The 19,962-nt window shown below is 46.0% G+C and overlaps 1 protein-coding gene across 2 annotated transcripts in view; it reads right to left on the bottom strand.

Moving 5' to 3' along the window:
• Window positions 1-7,393: 7,393 nt before the first annotated feature.
• Window positions 7,394-19,962, bottom strand: part of Mrtf (Myocardin-related transcription factor) — a 46,901-nt gene continuing 34,332 nt past the window's right edge. Inside the window, exons 2-5 of one of the 2 annotated variants that reach the window (XM_070279488.1) lie at window positions 17,070-17,925; window positions 16,868-17,008; window positions 13,405-13,470; window positions 7,394-12,771 (exon numbers count right to left, since the gene is read on the bottom strand). In XM_070279488.1, the coding sequence (XP_070135589.1) occupies window positions 8,447-12,771; window positions 13,405-13,470; window positions 16,868-17,008; window positions 17,070-17,079 (4,542 nt within the window). In that variant the 5' untranslated portion in view covers window positions 17,080-17,925 and the 3' untranslated portion in view covers window positions 7,394-8,446. Of the gene's footprint in view, window positions 12,772-13,404; window positions 13,471-16,867; window positions 17,009-17,069; window positions 17,928-19,962 lie in introns of both variants that reach the window. The other variant, XM_017240822.3, reaches the window with a different exon arrangement.

Below are 19,962 nucleotides of genomic sequence, written 5' to 3'. Positions count from 1 at the left end.
TTATTTTTTTTTATATTTAAAAATAATATATATAATTTATAGAGTAAAATAAATAAAAAAGAAGTCAAGAGGTTAAATGATGTACCTATTGTCTATTTATATTTCAAATTATAGGAAATATGGTTACTCATTTGTCTTCATATTACATTTTATTTTAATTTTATTATTTAAAACATCATTAAATAGCTTTGTATATTTATATATAGCTATATAAATTTATATATTTTTTTTAAATATATTATTTATTAGAATGAGTCCTCTAAAAAAAAAAATCTTTTTATGGAACTTGCTTCAAATACATAACAAGATCTTTCAAAATAGGTAAAAGGTGATGATACTAAAATAATGCAAATATTTACATACAATTTTGAAGCCTCAGTATTTTTTTTTTTAATCATAAGTATAATTCTCTAAATAAATTTATATTAATTGCCATGAATATAACTTATAATTTATGAATAGCCTCCATAATAATTTCTCAAAAACTACTACCTTTTTTAACAAAAATTTTAAAACATTACTTTCTTAAAGTGAATAAAAAATATTGTTTTTATCCGTGAATGCAAAATACAAGCTAAGCACTCCTGTCCTCACACACTCGAGTCCTTTTGCTCACTCGTTCCCACACAAGCGAAGGAAAAAGCGCAACAGGACCAAAATAATTGCGCGTTAAACATGTGCCAAGCAACAGCCGAAAAAGGACGAGAGAAAGCAACACAGAACCAGAGAGAGAAAGTGTGGGAGAGAGTCTTAGGGACGACATTGAAAGCCGAAGGATACCGAGGCCCAGAGAGCCTCACTGGAAATGTTCAACTGGTTGCGTTTTCGCAAGCAACAGGATATGCTGGAAGGCAGGAGAACATCGCCTGGGCCAGAAACATCGCACACAGACAAACAAACACCCCGAAAGTAGATTCAGGAGCTGCAACAAAAAAAAAAAAAAAAAAACAGAAAAGCAGAAGGAGCAGTGGCAACCACAGAAGGAGGCATAGAAGCAGTCGCGTGCTTTAAGCTTGAATACCAAAACAATTTGAGCGCACAATAAAATTCAATGGGCGTCGGGGAAAGGTGGGCTGGAGTGGCGGGAAAAGCAGGAAAAGCGAAAAAAGCTGAGGAGGCAGCAAAAAGAAAATGTGCCAATGCGATGTACAAAGGGAGGGAGGAAGCCGTCAAGGGGCGGCGGCATTGCGTGTGAAAGGAGCAGCGCCTATTGAAGGACGAACGGCATTAGAATGCTGCAAAAAAAATATAAAAGCGGATAAACTTAAAGAAATATAAGGACACAAATATTGATATTTATTTTTCCACAATTATTATGATTTATTTTATTTTTAAGTCTATACAATTTAAAGTATTTAAACTTATTCTTGCATAATAATTTTATATCTAAGTAGCTATTAATAATTATTCTCCATGTGTAGACCATGTTTACCTGGTAGTCCTGGCCAGTCACGAAGGGATGTTTGTGTTGAGCCTGCTCAGACACCCCAGCCACGTCCCAGGAATCGAAGTCGCAGGACTCCGAAAAGGTATGCACCGTCTGTCGATTAAGATGCCAGGCTCGGTGGCTCGAAGGGTCCTGGGTCGTCCTGCTCTTGTATTTGGGGAGCTTATGGCCAGGCCCTCGTGACAGACAACATGGCCAGGACCTGGCCGTCCTGCCCGTCCTGGCTGGCAGCTTATCAATTTGTATGCCTGCAGATATTTATTTATGAATATCCTTGCCGCCCCGGACGCTCTCGTCTCACGCCTTTATGGGTACGAAATGCCGAAATGCTGAAATGCCGCGTAATCCTGACGCACACCTTTTGCCTTCGGCCAAGGGTCCTGCGTCCTGCAGGCTCTTCTTTATGTGTCACTGCCCCACCTACGCCACGAAGCACCTTTTTTTTAGTGCCTTCCGCCGGCATTTTCACGAGCCGTTGCTTAATTTTATTTTTATTGCAGATTGATTTTTTCAGATTAAGTTTTCCATTTTACAGCGTTGTCCGCTGTCTGCGCACTTACAGGTTTTTTTGGGGAGGGGATTTGGTGTTTGGGATTTCGAGGCTGAAATCCGTTGCCTACTTTTGTGCGTTGGCTGCCTAAAATCTGCGCATACAGCTTCAATTAGCACTGCTGACAAAAAAGACAACAAAACAGAACAAAACCAAACAAAACAAAAAGCAAACAAATGCCACTCCGCCCCGCTGGCTGTGGTCCTGGGGTTTTTGCCCCTGTCACACCAGCAAACAAACTCCAAGTAAAAGTAAAACATTTTCATGCAAATGCTTTTGTTTAGCCATGGAATATCCCCAGCATTTGCACACGTCCTAGCACAATTTCGCAGAGCTGCCAGGACCCAGTACCCCGTACCCAGGACCGGGAACGAGCGCGTGTGAGAGTCTTGCGGCGAAAGTTTTGCACCCAACACGCTCGCAGCCAGAGCAAACAAAATCAAACCGAGCGCAGCAAAGCAATCCAATATTGACCCATGGCCAGAGACGGTAGGTCAGGTCAGGAGGTCCTGCCAGCGGGGCAAATCAATAAAAAAAACACAAGAGCTAAAGGGTCTCCTGATCCCGCTACATGCATGTAAAATTTATATAATTTTTTTAACACAACTTCTATGCTGAGAAAAATAAATGGCTAGAATTAATTGCCCGCCATTAGGTTGGCTTAAAAATCTATTTGGGAATGGCCAACTGCAAGTGCAACTGTCATTAAATCGGACGTCCAGTTGGCAGTTTATCCCTGACGGTTATATCAACTAAATGCGTAAGCTTATTTTGCATTCGACATGACACTCAATTAATGGCGACAGGCAAGAGGGCTTTGGTGGGCTCCAAGGACCCAGGACCAGTCCGCATAATCCCTTCGCCACTTTCAATGGCTACAACTTAATTATGTGGAAGCCCGCCCGTAAGAAAGACAGCCGAGCACTTGACGCTAATGCCTTGAATCTCAAATCCTTGCTGCCCAGCAGACAGAATTGCAGAATTAAAAAGAATCCAAACAGGATGGCATTTATGATGATACTATACTCTTACCAAGGAAAACTAAATCATAGCAAGACCTTAATACAACCTTAGCAACGGAAGTAAAATATTTATTAAGTGTATTATTATATTAAAAAATATATATTTATTAATAGTATCTTCAACCAACTGACCCCTTTTCAGGTGAGGGCATCAAAAAAGGTCTAAGAAAACAAAACCTAAGTGCTTCATTACGATTTTAATTTGGCATTTTACCTGCCCAAACGCCAGCTATCCTTGCCTTGCCACTCCTCAACTCACCTCACCTCACCTCACTTTCCACTCTGGGCCAAGTTCGTCGCCAACTTGGTCTTCTTAATTAGAACAATTTGCCAGGACGACAAGTGGTCTTAACATAAACTTGAGTAAATGACGCAAAAATCGCGACAAGAAGCAGCAGCCACTGCCATTGCCATTGTTGTCCTGTCATCCTTGTTGGCATTTTGGTTAAATGTTCAATGCAAATAGTTTTGGCGACAGATTTCGCCTAGGCCGGGCCTGGCCCAAGCACAATGGCGTATTTTTGTCTATTTACTGCAAAGTTAATTGAATTTTCACGCCAAAGCCGCCAAGAACAATGGCAATGGCCCGGGGCTATAATGGCTTGGCCCGGCTTGGCTCACAACGCTTTATTTGACAAAGTAATTAACTCTGAATAATGTGCCAGGGAAATTGCTGTCGAGTAGGTCATAATTTGTTGGGCGCCTGCAAATTCCTTTTGTTAATCAAAAAGGAAATGCGCCTTCTTAAACGCCTGGAAAAACGGGGGGGCGCACTTCCTGCCCAGGCTCAATCAATTGATATCGATCAGCTCGAATCGAAGGCTGGCAGGCGGGCTAAAAGTTCGCACCACAAAACTGAAGTAAAGCAACAGTTTGACAAGCGGGTGGCAGTGGGCGGTAGTGTAGGTTAAGGCCGCCTTGAAGGAGGGATAAAGTGTGGCCTTAGCCAACTTGTTGCATGGCCAGCTCGGGGGAAACAGAGCACATTGCGTAAGTCCTTGAGGGGCTTTGGCTAGAACAGTTTAGGAAACCTCTTTGGCGCCACAGGATTTTACTATTATATTTTAAATTCCTTTCCTTAAAAGGGAAATCCAGTTATTCCTTCAACAGTCATCTTAATTTTGGCTTATTATTTATTAATTGGACAAAACCTGTTAACCTTTTAAATCGTAACTTCTGGATTTGCCATGTATTGCCAAAATACCTTTCTCTACCTATATTAAATCAAAGATATATCATAGATTCCCAATTTTTCCACTTTTGCCCCTTCCGATGGCCATAGCTTTGACAATTTGTATCCGATCGGGAAATAAAGTACCATTTTGTAATCAGCAAACTCAGAAGCGACATTCCTCATTCGAAACATTGTTTAAATACCGTTTTGAAATTTTTCGAATTTTTCCCAGGGGTACCCCTACCCCCCTACTTCCGATGGCCATAGCTCTGACATTTTGCATCCGATCGGGAAATAAAGTACCATTTTGTAATCAGCAAACCCAGAAGCGACTTTCCTCATTCAAAACATTGTTTATATACCGTTTTGAAATTTTTCGAATTTTTTCCAGAGGTACCCCTACAAAATTTTGCGTTTTCCCAATTTTCCCACTTTTGCCCCTTCCGATGGCTATAGCTTTGACAATTTGTATCCGATTGGAAAATAAAGTACCATTTTGTAATCAGCAAACCCAGAAGCGACTTTCCTTATTCAAAACATGATATAAATATCGTTTTTTATAATTTTCGAATTTTTTCCACGCTGATACGCTTCTTGTAATGGCTTCCTTCAAATATGAAAGTTGCAGAAATGAATCTCCATGTGCTGGTCGCTGGTCCAGTTTCCCATCGGAGTCCTTATTGTTAGCGCAGCTGAAACACAATTAGAGGACCGTGGCAAAAGCAGCAGCGGACTCCAGTGACAAGGACGAGTGGGGGTGTCATATCCGCGTCGTGGACCTTTGGGGCGGGACGTGGTGGGCGTGGCGAAACTTTTCGCTTTGGTAAGCAACTGACGCCATTTTAATAACGCAAATTACAGTCAGCGTTGTATAAATTTAGTTCGAAGTGGGTGGCAGTGGTGGCGGAGGCGGAGGTGGGGTATGGGCTGCGGATTGGTGGCAACTGTTGCTGGCACATATTTCAGCTGTTGTGGCACGACGCGGTTGCTGTTTTTTTCGCTACAAAGGCGGTCGAAAACATCGCTAAATAGATGCACAAATTGCCATGGCTACATGCCAGTAGTTAAAGCCAATGGCATATGGCTTTATTGTGGAAAATGTACAAGTTTTTCATTGATTAAAAAAGCTGCTTTAACCATAGCATTGACCATTGATATATTTTCATTTATTTGGCAGACAAAGGACGAACTGAACTGTATGCAATCCGAATGTAATCTTTGTCGTTAACCCAACGTTGATTACGAATTCAATTTAAAATTTCCAAAAAAAGCAGTTTATAAGACCAACAGGTCGTATTAGTAATTTTTTGGTAAACAGGTCTTATTTTTAATATCTGTCCTTCCAATTCCAAATGCAACATAGTTTCCTCTGATCAAAGATTTCAAAGGATTATAATGACCCGCAGCGGGTTAAAGCCACCTCCTCCACCCAAGAAGACAAGTCAATTTTCGAAGGATATATGTACACAAGCCAACGGGCAGAAAGCCATTGTGTGGGGCTCCGAAATGCTCAGCGCAGCAGGTCCTTTCGTGTCCTCGAGCTGTAAGCCTTAACGCTTGGCAGCCGTCCAACTATGGAATATCCGACAATTGTTGCCATGGCTACTGTGGCTGCAATTTTGCGTCATATTGTTTGCTGATTTCGTTTCGGGTCTAAAAATAAACAACTCAACTCAAGTCGAGTCGAGACTCGAATTCAGCAGCAGGACACTTGCCTCCACCCCAAACCCCGCCAGGACACCAATCCGCCAATCAAGCAGTGGCCGCTTTGCTAATGATAAGCCTTGTTTTGTTGGCGTTGGTGCGGCGGCTGCTGCTGCTGTGGCTGCCACAAAATCATTATGACTGCGTATTATGCTGTCATTGATTTTAATTTTAATGTTGAATTTATCTTTCGTTGGGGCGTAATGCGCTTAAATGCGTATTTAATATGCTTCGCAGAGTTTAAAACTCGATAAGGCACAAAGCAAATTATTTGTTTGACTTTGTTTTTTGGCCACCGTCCCTGATGCCTCGATGCCCCCAGCGAGCTAATCAGTTTGATGAGTAAATTAACATTTTTGTTGGAAAAATGAATATTTTTATTTACGCATTTAATTCTTGCACATGTGCACAATTATATTTATATAATGTATACATAAGTATATCGGTATATCACTTGTTATATATTATATATAGACTTTTATCCATTTGCTTTCGCTGCAAAAAAAACTACACATAGTTTTATGATGTGATTGAGTTTATTCTGTACTTCTGTAGTTTGTATTTAAATGATATTCTCTTTTAAACGCAACGCACAAAAATAGTTCAAGCCAACATTAAATTATAGATATTTATGCAATTAAATTTAGAATTAATCAAACAATAAGTTTAGTTATGGTAATTAAGTTTCCTTCTAACAATAAACGTATTCATTAAAGTAATGTATGAATTGTTATAATGGAAGCGATATCGTTTTTTTTTACTTTTACTGTGTTTTCTATCTTTTTTTTATTAAAGCGCGTCAATGATAATTAAACGTTAAGCTTAAAATTCAATTATGCAAATTTATGCAGATAGTTGAAATCAGTGTCCAAGTGGATTATTGCAAATGTAAACGAGTGTCAAGTGATTAACTTTGCGGGTGAAATGTGAAATGTATGTTTACGTAGTATGTATATGCCTTTTTAGACTAGAGCTAACATTACGAGTACACTTATATAATTTGCTTATACAAAAATATATATTTATATATATTGGTGTATTGAGTTTTGTGGTTTTTTGTTTCAATTTCTCACAATTATCAATTTTGAATTGTTTTTGCTTACTCTTACTGGTTGGTTGGTTGGTTGCTTCCCCTTGAAATGTGTCAATTGCTTACAATTTATTTATTCCAACTTTAGGTTCTTTTTCCTTTTTTTTTTTGTTTTAATTGAGCCTTACACCCAAAAATATGTCCGAATGCTTGGCATGCTGCAACCCCCCGCCCGATATACAAAATACACTTAACCGAATACGAAAGTTAAAAACGTTACAATTCCGAATTGCTTGAAAACGGTTAGAAATGTGCGTTAAGTACACGCCGCAGGATCTAGTTACTTTACAAAGTACTTTTAAGAATAATTGTATTTAATAGAATTGGATTAGAATTAATTTAAGTAACGGAATCGCTGTGCCTAAGAAGTGAGTGCAAGTAAAGAAAGAAATGTGTGTGTTGTATATATTTTCGCTAATTGGCTTAAAAGGCATTTCAAATGAAATTGATCTGAGTTATATTTTTCTTCTTTTTTTTTTTGCTACTTTAAAGGCTTTTTCTTTCCTTACAGGAAATACTTATCAAATTGTGTGTGTTTCCTAAATGTGTTTACTAAATATTTAGTTTAGATTTGCTTTGAAATTAGAATTAAGCTCCGCATTCACTTTTAAATAATGTATTTAATTTCATTTTAAATAGAACTTAAAACAAAATTACTGAATGTGATTTCACCGATGTCGCATTATCCAACGACATGAATATATATTTTATAATTTAAAATATTCTTAAAGTTTCTTCTTGTTTTTTATCCTTTGCTGTTTCTTCTTTTACCCTCTTTTTTTTTGGCTCATCATGACCTCTGACCTTTCTTCTAGACTCTCTTATCATTCATCCACTCACTTTCTCTCGCTTCTGTTTAGTTAGTAAGATTTCACTCGCATTATTTTCAAATTGGAATGACCTTCATTAGAAACATGTACTTTGTTTTTTTTTTTTTGTTGTTTTTTTAGTTTAAACTTTTCTCTCTTTTTTAGATCTTTACAACATTTTTTTTTTAGGTTTTTGCATTTTTAGGCTTATTGTTTAATGATAGTTTATGATAAGTTTTACTTGTTATGCTTTTCTAAATGTTTTGGCTGTTTTTTTCGTTTTGTTTTTCTTGCTTATATAGGAAAGGGTTTCAAAAGTATGTTTTTTTTTTTTAGTTTTTAGTTTTTGGAGTGTCGCTCCCGGCAATTTTGGCATTTTTGTTTTTTTGCTTTTGTTTTCTTGGAAATAGTAAAGTTTCGAAATTTCAACTGACGTTCAAATGTTTTAAATGCATTTAGAAAATAAATAGGATTTGTTTCTTGTGTATGTATGTGTGTGTTTGTGTCGGTGTATGTTGGTGTGTGTGTGTGTGTGAATTCTTCAGGAATATTTTTGAGAAAAGTGAGCACCACGCTTTTTTTTACGGAAAAGTATTTTTTGTTGTTGGGATCTTTTTATGAAATATTTGCTCTACCACTTTGGTTCTCCATTAGACCGTAAAGTCCCCCGCCGCCCAGTTCATCTTGTAGTCGTCCATGTTGAACAGATCGAATATGTCGCCGCTGGTATTGAAGGCGTCCACTGCACCGCCTGCGCCACTGCCTCCGTTGTCCACGCCTCCGGATCCACTGTGCGCCATGCTGGTGGTAGTTACGTATTCGCCGTGTGGGCCCGCCTGCGGCTGGGTCACCGCCTGCATGAAGGAGTTCAGGGTGCTCTCGAAGTCGTCGCAGTCCATGGGCGTGCTGTGGCTGTTGAAGTGGCCGTTCACCACACACCCGGCGGAGGAGGACGAGGAGGAGGACTCGCCCGCACCGTTGACGGCGGCCATGTTGCCGTTGCCGCCCCCCGTGACATGCTGACTCAACTGGGCCACGAAGCTATCGGCATCAAAGTCCACATCGGCCGGGCCCCCGGGATTGTTGTTCAGCAGCACGCTGTCCGGACTGCTGGCGTCCAGGAGCTCGTTGATGGACGGCTGCAGGCTGGGATTGAGATCGCGTCGCAGGTTGTTGTTGCCGTTCTTGGTGGTCTGACAGTAGCTGCTGGCCGGGTTGCTGGTGGCATCCTCGCCCATGTCCATCTCCAGCTGCTGCGACATCAGCTCCAGCAGTTCGTACTCATCAAAGTGGTTCAGCTTGGCGTCCGGACTCGGCGGCTTCTCGCAGCTGCTGTGGCAGCTCTTGGGTGGCGTGCTGGGTGGCGGCGTGGCATGGTGTTGCTCGAGGAAGATGTCCAGGGTCTTGGCCACGCTTTCCGCATCGATGGTCCCCGCATCCGGTTGGAGTGGTGAGGCCATGTCGATGTTGTCAATAAAACTGGCGGCACTGGCGGCGCTTCCCGGATGGAAATCATTCGTGTCCATGGCCATGTCCATGTTCGGCTGCTGCTGGGAGGGTGTGTGGGATGCCTCCAGCTTGGGCACTATGCTGGCGCCTCCAGGTGTCGTTGTGGTACTGAACATGGCCAGCTCGGGCAGTGGGGTGAGCGGTGTGATCGGCTCCAGGGCGGCACTCTCCGGCAGCTCCCCCTGCTTGATGAGTATGTCCAGGACATCGCTGACCTGTTCGGACTTGATCCCAGGCACCTTTCGCTTCGCCGCCTGGTTGTTGCCCGTGGGCGTGGGCTGGGCAGGTGCCGGAGACTGCACTGGCTCCTCCTTGATCTTCACCAGCGGCATTAGGCCGTTCAGAGCCGCCGCCTTGCTGGCCGCCAGCTGCTTGGTGGCCTCTTCATACTGCGGCGGCGGAGCGGGCGAGGGCTTGAGGTCCAGCTGGATGAGCTGCTGCTGGGCTGGCTGGAACGGCTGATGCTGTTGCTGCTGCTGTTGCTGTTGGAGCTGCTGCAACTGTTGATGCGTGATTATCGATTTGGCTTCGATGGGGAAGACGATACTGGGCAGGGAGCTTGTGCGCTGATGGCCATTCAGCAGCTTCTTGGGCCCAGCCACTGTGGCAGGTGGTGGTGCTGTCGCTGCCACTGTGGCTGCTGCTGCTGCTGTTGGCGGTGGTGCTGATGTGGCTGGTGCTGCTGTTGTGGCAGTCAGACTGATGTTCCCCAGAGTGTGCGCCGTCATGTGCTGATCGTTGAGGCCCACCAGGAAAATGGTCTGATTGCTCTCGTTCCACAACAGCCCCAAATTGTTGTGGTGCGGCGTGGATGTTGCAGGTGTTGCTGCTGCCGCCACTGTTGCCGCCGGCTTGGCTGCCTGCAATATGGTTGCGGATTTCTTGGCTGTTGGAGTTGCTGTTGTCTTGGCAGGAGCATTGTTTATATGATTTTTGTTATTGTTGTTGAATGGAATGAGTACAGTTTGTGTCTTTTGCGTAAGCAAGCGCACCTGTTGCTGCTGCTGTTGCTGGTGTTGCTGTTGTTGCTGCTGCTGCAGTGCCTGCTGCTGTTGTTGTTGTGCCGCTGCGGCTGCCGCTGCCTTTTGTTTCTGGATCTTGGCCTCTAGCTGCTGCTTGACCACCATTTTTTGACTGATGGGAGCTGGATTTGACGAAATGTTGGGACCAGGAGTGCTCCCACCATTGCTGGCCTTCTTGGCCGCCTGTTGCTGCTGCTGCTGCGATACCCCGTTGACTTTGTTGGCCTTCACGGCAGTTACCTTGGCGGGGATGCTGGTGTGCTTCGTCTCCACCTGCTGCGGCAGAACCGTCAAGGTCTGCGCCGGGCCATTGGACGAGGTGGTGGTGATCAGAGTGATCTGCTGCGAGGGCAGGGCGTTCACCACCTGGGCGGTAACGGTCTGCTGCTGTTGCTGCTGCTGCTGCCGCTGGCGTATCTGCTGCAGCTCCTGCTGCGAACGCTGCAACTGCCGCTGCAGCTCGTCGATGCGACGCTGCTGCTCACGAAGCAACTCCTCGTTGGTGAGGATTATCGTGGCCGTCTGCGGCTGAGGCGGCAGGATGGTCTGCAGCGTCATCGGGTGGGTGGTGTCCATCTGGTGCTGCTGCACCACATCCATCTGCTCGTGCTCCATGCCGTGGTCGGACACCAGCATGGTCACCGGCGGTGGTTGCTCCACCAGGCCGCAGTTGCTCGTGTCCATGGCATCGCTAATGGTGATCACCTCCGTGGTGGTTGGAGCACTAGTAGCATTCACCTGGGCCACTGACGTGTTGCTGTCCAGTGCCTCCAGGGGTAGATACGGTTTCAGGCGCTCTATCAAGTGGGGCTTGGGCCCGGACACTGGAAGATTTCGGCGCTTCAGGTGCTGCTTCAAGTCCGAGACCTTCATCTTCTCCAGACGCGTCAGGTCCGTGATGGAGCTCGTGGTCGACTCGGCGTAGCTTGTGGCCGGGCTGGGCGGTATGGAGGAGCTCACGGATAATGCCGGCGAGGGCAGTGGCGGGGGATGCTGCACTGCAGCAGGTTGCGGCGTCTGTGGCTGCTGTTGCAACTGCATGGGCTGCTGCTGCGGCTGGGGCGTGGCTATCAGCGACAAGGTAGGCGGCGTGGGCGTAGGCGTGGCCGCTGGCGTGGGAGTCAGCATGGCGGCGTCCCCGAAATTCAATGGAGCTCCGCCGGTGCTGCTCGTTATGGAAATGGTGTTGGGCAAGCTGAGGGACGCCGGAGCTGGAACGGATTGAGAGGCCAGGGCGGGCACCGTCTTGGTAGTGACGGTGATGCTGTTGTTGCTGGGCGGAACCGCGGACGCGCTGCTCGGTGGGAGAATGGACTGGTTCTTGTTCAGGTTCTCCAGGAACTTCAAGAGGCAGTTCTGCTGCTCCAACATCAGCTGGTAGGAGGTCTCCTCCGGCTGCGTCTGATCCTGTTTCTGGCCGGCGGCGCTCGGCGGGCCCTTGTACTCGTGGAACTTGATCGTCCGCGCCTTGGACACCGGCTTAGACTTGGACTTCTTGCGGTTTTTGTCCTTGCCCGGGGCATCAGACTTTATGGAGACGGGCTGGAGGTGCAGCCTGTGGGCTGTCGCACTGGCGGACGTCATCGGTGGCGGTGGCGGCGAGGCGATGGAAGACAGCGGACTCAGCGTGGAGGTGCTCGACGCCAGGGAGCAGGGCGAGGCCAGCATGGGCAGGTATGACTGGCCCAGACTGGCCGCGGACCCGGTGACGCTCTGGCACAGCTCCTCGAACAGATTAGCCGTCTCCTGCTTCACTTTGATTCCGCTGGCTGGCAGTGGTGGCGGCGGAGGCGGTGGGGGTGGTACGGGCGCCATAACCGGCACCACCACAGCCTTGGGTGCCTGCGGTTGGGGCTGTGCTTGTGGCAGGATCTGCGGCGAGCTGACCACCAGCTGGCCCCCTGCCGTGGGCATGGTCAGGGCCATCGTCACAATGCCCGCAGAGGCGGCCGCCGCCTGCAGCACATCGGTACTGGGAGGCGGGGGCGTGGCCGTGACCACCATGGCCTCGTCCAGGCGGGGTGGCGTCTGCCGCGTGTCACTCTCCGAGCTGAGGGAGTCCTCGTCAAAGGTTACATAGCTGTGGGGGTGTTGCGGCCGCGTCAGCAGCCCCTCGCTGGTGGCCTTGAAGGAGACAAGGCCCTCCTTGACGATCTTCTCGATCGGCTTCTCCGTGTGCAGGATGTTCTTCTTGATGAGCTCCAGCGGACCTGGGCGGTGCTGGATCTGGGAGTTGAGCTGGTCGGCCAGGCGTGCCTTCTTCAGCATGCGCTGCTTCTCCGCCAGGCTGGGATCGATGTGGCACTCGTCCTCCTCGAGTATGTGGCGGCGTTCCAGGTCCTCCCGGTTCGGTCGCTGCTGGATCTTGGCCTTCAGCAGGTCGCTGGTCTTGGCCCGTTCCAGTTGCTTGCATTGTTCGTGGATAGCGGGCGATGTTTTCAAAGCTATAAGAAGGATTTTGGAAAAATAGGGAATTAGATAAGAATAGAAGTAGCTTCGGAAATGGCCGAAGAATATTCTTAGTCCCCAAACCCTGAATGACTCATCTTAAAGCTTTAACTCTCCATTTAATCAATGTCTTTAACAAACAAACCACATGAAGTGGAATGCCCAAGTATTTATCTAATAAATTTGATGCGCTTCCTAGTCCTCCAAAATAATACCCTCCCTCATCCGGTGGATACACAAAATATATGATGATTCAATGCCCAAAGTTTCGCTTTTGCGGGGAAATTCATCATTTAAATTCAAATTCACTTTCGGCTTTGAATTAGTTTGTAAATTTTCGTATTTCTTGGGATTCTATTCTCGGGTCCTTTCGCTTTTTATTTCCGTTTGCATTTCATTCTGTTGGTGCGCATAAATTTGAAAGCCATTCAAATGAAATGTTCGCCAGTATTTGCATATCCTTTTTGGCCGACGAATTGGGCCCCGCCTCGGAGCATCTGCTCGGAGCCAACTAAGTGAGGTTAATGTGTATTTTATCGATCTACTAACTGACTGACTAAGCGGCTAAATGCTGTCTAAGGATGTCTGCCCTCGAGGTAGAGGTGGGCACTGATTCAGGGTCTACTTACATGGTATGATGCCCTGCTCCACGAGCTGCGAATGTGGTCGTCGCACCATAAGCTTCACTTTGAGCGCTGGAAAGAGGCAAAAGTTCAGGTTAGTCAGGTTGGCTGGATGGCTGGCTGGAAAGCCCTCAAGTTGTTAGCACAAATCAAAAAACCACAAATTACAGGGCCAAACAATCATAAATTATGAAACCGTAGGAGGAGCACGAGTGTGTAGATCAAACATAGAAAACCCATAAAAAAAAGTGCTCCCAACAGCTGGGGGAAATAATTTTCGGGGCGCAAAGTTTGCCACTGCTGTTGCTGGTTTTCCGTCCATTTTGACAACGCCGGGGCAATAAATGTCTGGGGCAACACAAAAGGCAGCTGCAAATGGAAAAAACAAGGCAGCGGCGCGCGAAAAAAAGGAAAAGTTTTTAATATCTTTATGTACGGGCTATTATGGTGTGAATACACATATATTTTGCAGGCGACTCCAAAGTTTCAAGCCCGAGAAATTAAATATTTAAGCTTGCTTAAGGACGAAGGCATCAGGATGACAACGACAGGGAACGAAGGTGTGGCCCCATGGGGCGTATGCGTAATAATCTGATTAGATTGCCACCGTGCTGCGCGGCTCTTCGGCTCTTCGGCTCTTTGGCTCTTTGGCTAAATAACAGATTGATGTCAATTAACTTGGCATCCAGTCAATGCCAGCCCTGAAAAATGGAACAAGGCTGTCTCTTAAGCTTCAGCAGCCAATTGAATTGACTTTGAAAGATGAGAGTTTGTCTCCTAAGACTTCCAAGCTCAACAAGGCCAAAGACAATGGCTGTGGCAACGTTTTCAATTATAATCGCAAAGGCCTATAAAATAATCAATTAATGGGACATTATCCTTTCATCGTTAAATCCTGGAATAGACAATTAAATTCGTGCAGCACTGTGTAATGTAATTTTAGTCCGCCGTCCTTCCTGCCAAAGAATGTTTTGGCATATTAAGCATACGACCTGCTGTCCTAATATCATTACCTTCAATTAGCATTCCGAGAGCGAGGACTCTGGCGAAATTGATTCACAAAATGGCCAGCCAGCCATGTAATTAAAACGAAATAATGCGCATTAGGGCGTAGAGCGGATGCGGACTCCGTTCTCTGGACTCCGGACTCTGAAGCCCAAACTGGGAGGTAAATAAAAGCCAAAGCCGCAAATGAAATGAAAACACAAAATCTTATGCGCCGTCGGCGATCCAGGGAGGGGGTCTGGGAGGAGAAAGCAAACAGGGCCAGAATCCGGTATCCGGAATCCGGCTTGGAGGGCAGTGCACTGTGGAGGCTTTGTGGCTTTTATTTCAAGGCCAGTTTGAGACTTAAAGACCGAAAATCGTACAGGAGGCAGTAGGATATGCACTTGCACTCCTATGTGGCATCTTAGTCACATTCTTCGGAGGCAGGCTGACATCCACAAAAAACACTTGACGCCACAACAAAGTCGACATCAAAGTGACGATGACGTTATTAAAGTCATTTGGGCTCTTTGTCGAAAATCATCATAAAAGCCAAGCGAGAGGCAGCCAAGCTGCCAGGGCGCGTAATTGTCTCAGACGGCGGTGGCAGCTGTTTGGTCGCCCGTTTTACGATTGAAGTGTGCCACACAAAAATGTACGAAAAAATTCAGTACAGCGTAAAATATCAGCGAAAACAACAAATTCATGTTTGCCACGGTCCGCGGTCCATGATCCAGGGCCTGAGAGGCGAGAGTCTTGTTTTTGTTTACCGGGTGGCAGTGAAAATATTTTTCCATGTAATATCACCACCACTACCTGCCACTTGCCACTCTCCAGTGACGACACCAATGTCGCCAGTCTTCTTGAATTAATTATGCGAAAAATATATCTATATCTGGGAAGAACCGAAGCACGATTGATAAAAACAATAACATAAATTCCAAATTAAACACATAAAAGTTTTTATGCGAAAAGCAATAAACGTGTGTAGACATCGCTAACAAATTTTCATATAGAATTCCTTCGGTTGTATGGTATTGTTGTTTTGTTGTGGTTAGCTGGCCGCCCTTCTTCTATCCCTCATATAGAAGATGCCCTCGCCCACTGCCTGGCCCACTGACTGAGGCGAAGGTCAGGTAAACAATTGCCGGGCAAGATGGTCGGGGGTGGGGGCCAGCCAGGGGGAAGTCGCGTGAGAAATGTGTACAGGAGGGGCATGTGTGGGTGGGTGGCAGTGTCTATGTGGTTGTATTATAAAATCGATTACGTGATTGGGGGGAGCAGTGCTTAGTCTAAACGAAGACGCCATCTTCCGGGCTAGGAAAGTGAATGAAATGCCAGGCCACAAACCGAGGGAAAAGGCCCAGTTACTACCTAGTTAGGAATCTTCTACTAAACATTATCATATAATATTATATAGTGCTATTAGTGCCCATTCTATCCACAGTCGCGTGCAACGTGTTTATTTGTCAAAACATTTCTGCAGCGCCGACTGCCAAGGCACTGCAGCAGCCATGTGTTTATAATAAATATTTTTTTGTTCGGCTTTTCAGAATGTTTACACCAGAACTGGCCCAAAAACAGAAGCTGGTGGTTGTTGCCACATAATATGCATGCAGTTTATTTGTTAGATAACTTGCCGGAAATACGCGCCATACATTTTTGGCAGTTGCTTCTTGCTGGTTGCTGTTTGCTGGCAGGGTTGTACAAATGCGCCTCTTTTCAGGGTCAGTGGATGGGGTCAGTTGAACTTTATCAACCACTCTAGAAAGACTAAGAGGAGGTAGCACATTTCCGGTTATAGCTAAAATGCCAGGCAAGTGCAGGCGACAGATGCTGTCAAAACTATTAGCGAGAATGCAGCCGTAGACCCGTCGGTCGGGTCTAAACGCTTCTTCGGCCTGTCATCTTTCGGCCATTCAAAATTAATAAGAATATTTCTCTTCACTCAAAATGCCAGCCAAGTATGTAGGCCACAGCCACAGAGACAGCGCCAAGCAAGAAAACTGTTGACAAAATAGAGAACATCGTTCTGGGGGCCATGAATGAGTTGCTGACCGTTGCTGGGCGTGGCCGACGTAAGTGCCTGTTGCGCCGTGACAGCTTCATTAAAAATAATTCTAATAATAATAATAATAATAATAGTAAGAACTGTGTGGGCCAGCACCGCCTCCCCAGGCCAACGTCAATAATTGGCTGAGAATCTCTCACTGACGATTATGATTTTAATAATTACAGTGATGGGTGGTGGACGTTGCTTCTGGTCGGGCTGGCATTTATGGTTATGACTAAGCAGAGGCAGAGGCAGAAACGGAGGCATTCGGGCCACAAGATGACAAATGCCAAACAGCCGGGGAAAAGATGGCGCCCAGCGTGGGCGGGCATCCATTGAGTAAACACGAAAAACCAGAATGGAACCTTAAGCTCATCCGACACACTTTTGTTTTCAAATCCTCACTAATTGTTCCACCAAACTACTCACATTCTTTGTTCTTGTCCATGGCGGGCTGCAGCGGACTGGAGTCCACGATGGCCTTTGGCGGCGACTGCCGGGCATCGTAGCAGTCCGAGTTGTTTCCATCATCGCTGCTGCCCAGAAAAGTGGCATGTAGACGCTGCTCACCTAAGAAACAGAAGGGTTATGATTAGAAATCCTTTCAAGGATAATAATAAGGATAACGCACCCTCGGACATGTCGTCGTAGGTCTCGTGCAGCAGTATTATATCCTGAAAGGTGTGTTCCAAGGTCTTGCCACTGAGCCGGGTGGCAAGGAGGCCCCCGCAGGCAGCGCTCGATATGAGCTCGACGGTGGTCAGCGGCGAGGCGGAGATGGTGGCCAGCAGCGAGGAGCTGCCGTTGCCACTGCTGCCGCCGCTGCTGCTACCGCTACTACCGCTGCTGAGACTATGGAGTGAGGCGGACTTCACCAGCTGGCCGACCTTGTGGCAGTTGCTCGGCTTCTGGGTCTGGGCCTTGAGGGTCCGGGCGAGGCTCTTTGTGGGCGACGTCGAGGTGGATTTGTTGAGGAACCGGCTAGCCGTCGCTGCTGCACTGGCTCCCTTTGAGCTGCCGCTGCAACTGGAACTGGTGCTGCTGCAACTACTGCTGCTGCTGCTACTGCAGCTGCTCAGGCTGCTGCTAATGGACTTCTTCGAGGAATTGGAACTAACGGAGGAGGCTGGCGAGGCCGACGAGGAGCTCGGATGGTGGCCTCCGCCCAAGATGACTGTCTGCTGCTGGTGTTGCTGTTGCTGGAGTGTATTTGCGTTGCTTGTGGGTGGTGTGGTGGTATGGGCGGTGATCTTGGTGTCAATCGTAATGGGTATGACACTGGGTATGGCGACCAGTTGCTGATGGTGTTGGTGCTGGTGGTGCTTCTGCTGGGCCAGCTGCTGGTTGGGATTCGTCTGCTTGCTGGTGGCTCCGCCGCCGGAGCTGCTCTGGAACCAGCTGGGGAAGTTGCCCTTGAGCGTGTCAAATAGATCCTGATCGAGCGTTAGACGCCACGATGCAGGTCCGCCGTCCACGCTGTGCGTAGACTCTAAAAAAAAAGGATACCAAAAATATAAAGGATATTAATTATTCAATACAAATTATTCTTATTTTTAATGTCCACCCTATCGTGCTGTTTTTGTGACCGCTGCTGTGCTAGTTATTTATGCTAAACACTGCCAAGTAACCTAGTTTGTTGGCTCCTCCGCCCACTGCCACTACCACCCCCGCAGTGGGGCATAGCAAAGCGCGTACTTGGTATTTATTTTTCAAATTCTTTTCTATCTCTGTGCTTGTTGACGATGGCGGTGGCACGCACCCATTCGAGTCCACTACTTGCTTTTGATTTTGCGGCACTTTTTGGCTAGAGAATTGCCTGCTGCTGCTTGGCGGAAAATAGATATAGCCACGTTTATACATAGATGCTTATAAATTTATAATTGCAATTTGCCGAATCACTGACCACTGAGCACTGAGCCCCAAATGCATTTTACAGCATTTACTCGTAACTGGTGGCGACAGTAATGCGAATGCCGCCGAATGGCGAATTGCGACGAAAATCTTGGCACTCGACGGCATTGCATCATGCTAAAGCGACATTCCCAGACACGCCTCAGATTATGCAATATTTTTAGCTCCGATCCCAGTATAAATAAGTCCTGAGTCTGATAGGTAATGGCCAAAATCCGCAAAAAGCAGAAAGAGAACCTTTTCCTGCCAACACACATGACTGACATGCACTTGTCAAATGCTCTGCTATTTTTGGCAAATGCTTCTGCTTCTGTTTCCTTTGATTGTTATTTCTGTTGAGCTTAAAAAGGTTCGCCTACATTGTTGTTATTGCCGGATACTGGCCGGTATTTTTAGAGAAACTCATCGAAATTGTTTCGCAATTAGGCGAGAGCAGCCCCCAGCTGCTTTTCCAAATACTAATCCTAATCGTCTGCGTGGGAGTGGAAACTGTGACACTTTCGTCTTTCGGGCCTTGTCTTGTTTGTTTATCTAAACTAAATTTGAAATTGCTAAGCAAACAAATGGATAACTATGTCGAGCGGTGCATTTAAGTTTGCATCTGCAGCGACGACATTTATTGGTCATTAAAAGGAGAGCGCCAGAAGGCAGAAGGCAGCTTGCACCATGCACCAGCCGAGCGGACAAACAAACAAACAAACAAGAAAGCAAACAACATACCAGGCGACCAACCGAGCAACATCACCACGCGACGCCACCAACCACTTGGCAGAAAAGCATGCTTTGCAAGCACAGTGCACAGTAAAAGAAAAATTACAAATTTTGGGAGGCACAAGCATGCTTTTCGAGCATGCTGCACAGTAGAATAAAAAAGGAAATTATAGTCATTATACCCTTGCAGAGGGTATTATAATTTTGTCCAAAAGTGTGCAACGCAGTGAAGGAGACATCTCCGACCCTATAAAGTATATATATTCTTGATCAGGATCACCTCCTGAGTTGATATGAGCATGTCCGTCTGTCCGTCTGTCCGTCTGACCGTCTGTCCGTCTGTCTGTTTCTACGCGAACTAGTCTCTCAGTTTTAAAGCTATCGTCTTGAAACTTTGCACACACCCTTCTTTCCTTTGCACGCAGTATATAAGTCGGAACGGCCCGGATCGGCCGACTATATCCTATAGCTGCCATATAACTGATTGATCGGAAATGGTATAACTTTGGTGTTTTTAGAGTTAGAGAGTTCAAATTTGACACGAAAGCTATCTTTGGCAAAACATTACGACATGCCAAATTTCATAAGGATCGGCCGACTATATCCTATAGCTGCCATATAACTGAACGATCGGAAATGACCCAACTTTCGTTTTTTTGAAGATAGAAAGCTGAAATTTAATACAGATTCTATTTTTGGTCAGTTGATCCAACGTACCAAATTTCATAAGGATCGGCCGACTATATCCTATAGCTGCCATATAACTGAACGATCGGAAATGACCCAACTTTCGTTTTTTTGAAGATAGAAAGCTGAAATTTAATACAGATTCTATTTTTGGTCAGTTGATCTAACGTACCAAATTTCATAAGAATCGGCTAACTATATCCGATGTTTGCGAT

The sequence above is a fragment of the Drosophila bipectinata genome, chromosome 3L (genome assembly GCF_030179905.1).
Source record: "Drosophila bipectinata strain 14024-0381.07 chromosome 3L, DbipHiC1v2, whole genome shotgun sequence".
Lineage (NCBI taxonomy): Eukaryota > Metazoa > Arthropoda > Insecta > Diptera > Drosophilidae > Drosophila > Drosophila bipectinata.
This window is presented reverse-complemented; position numbering and strand designations above follow the sequence as displayed.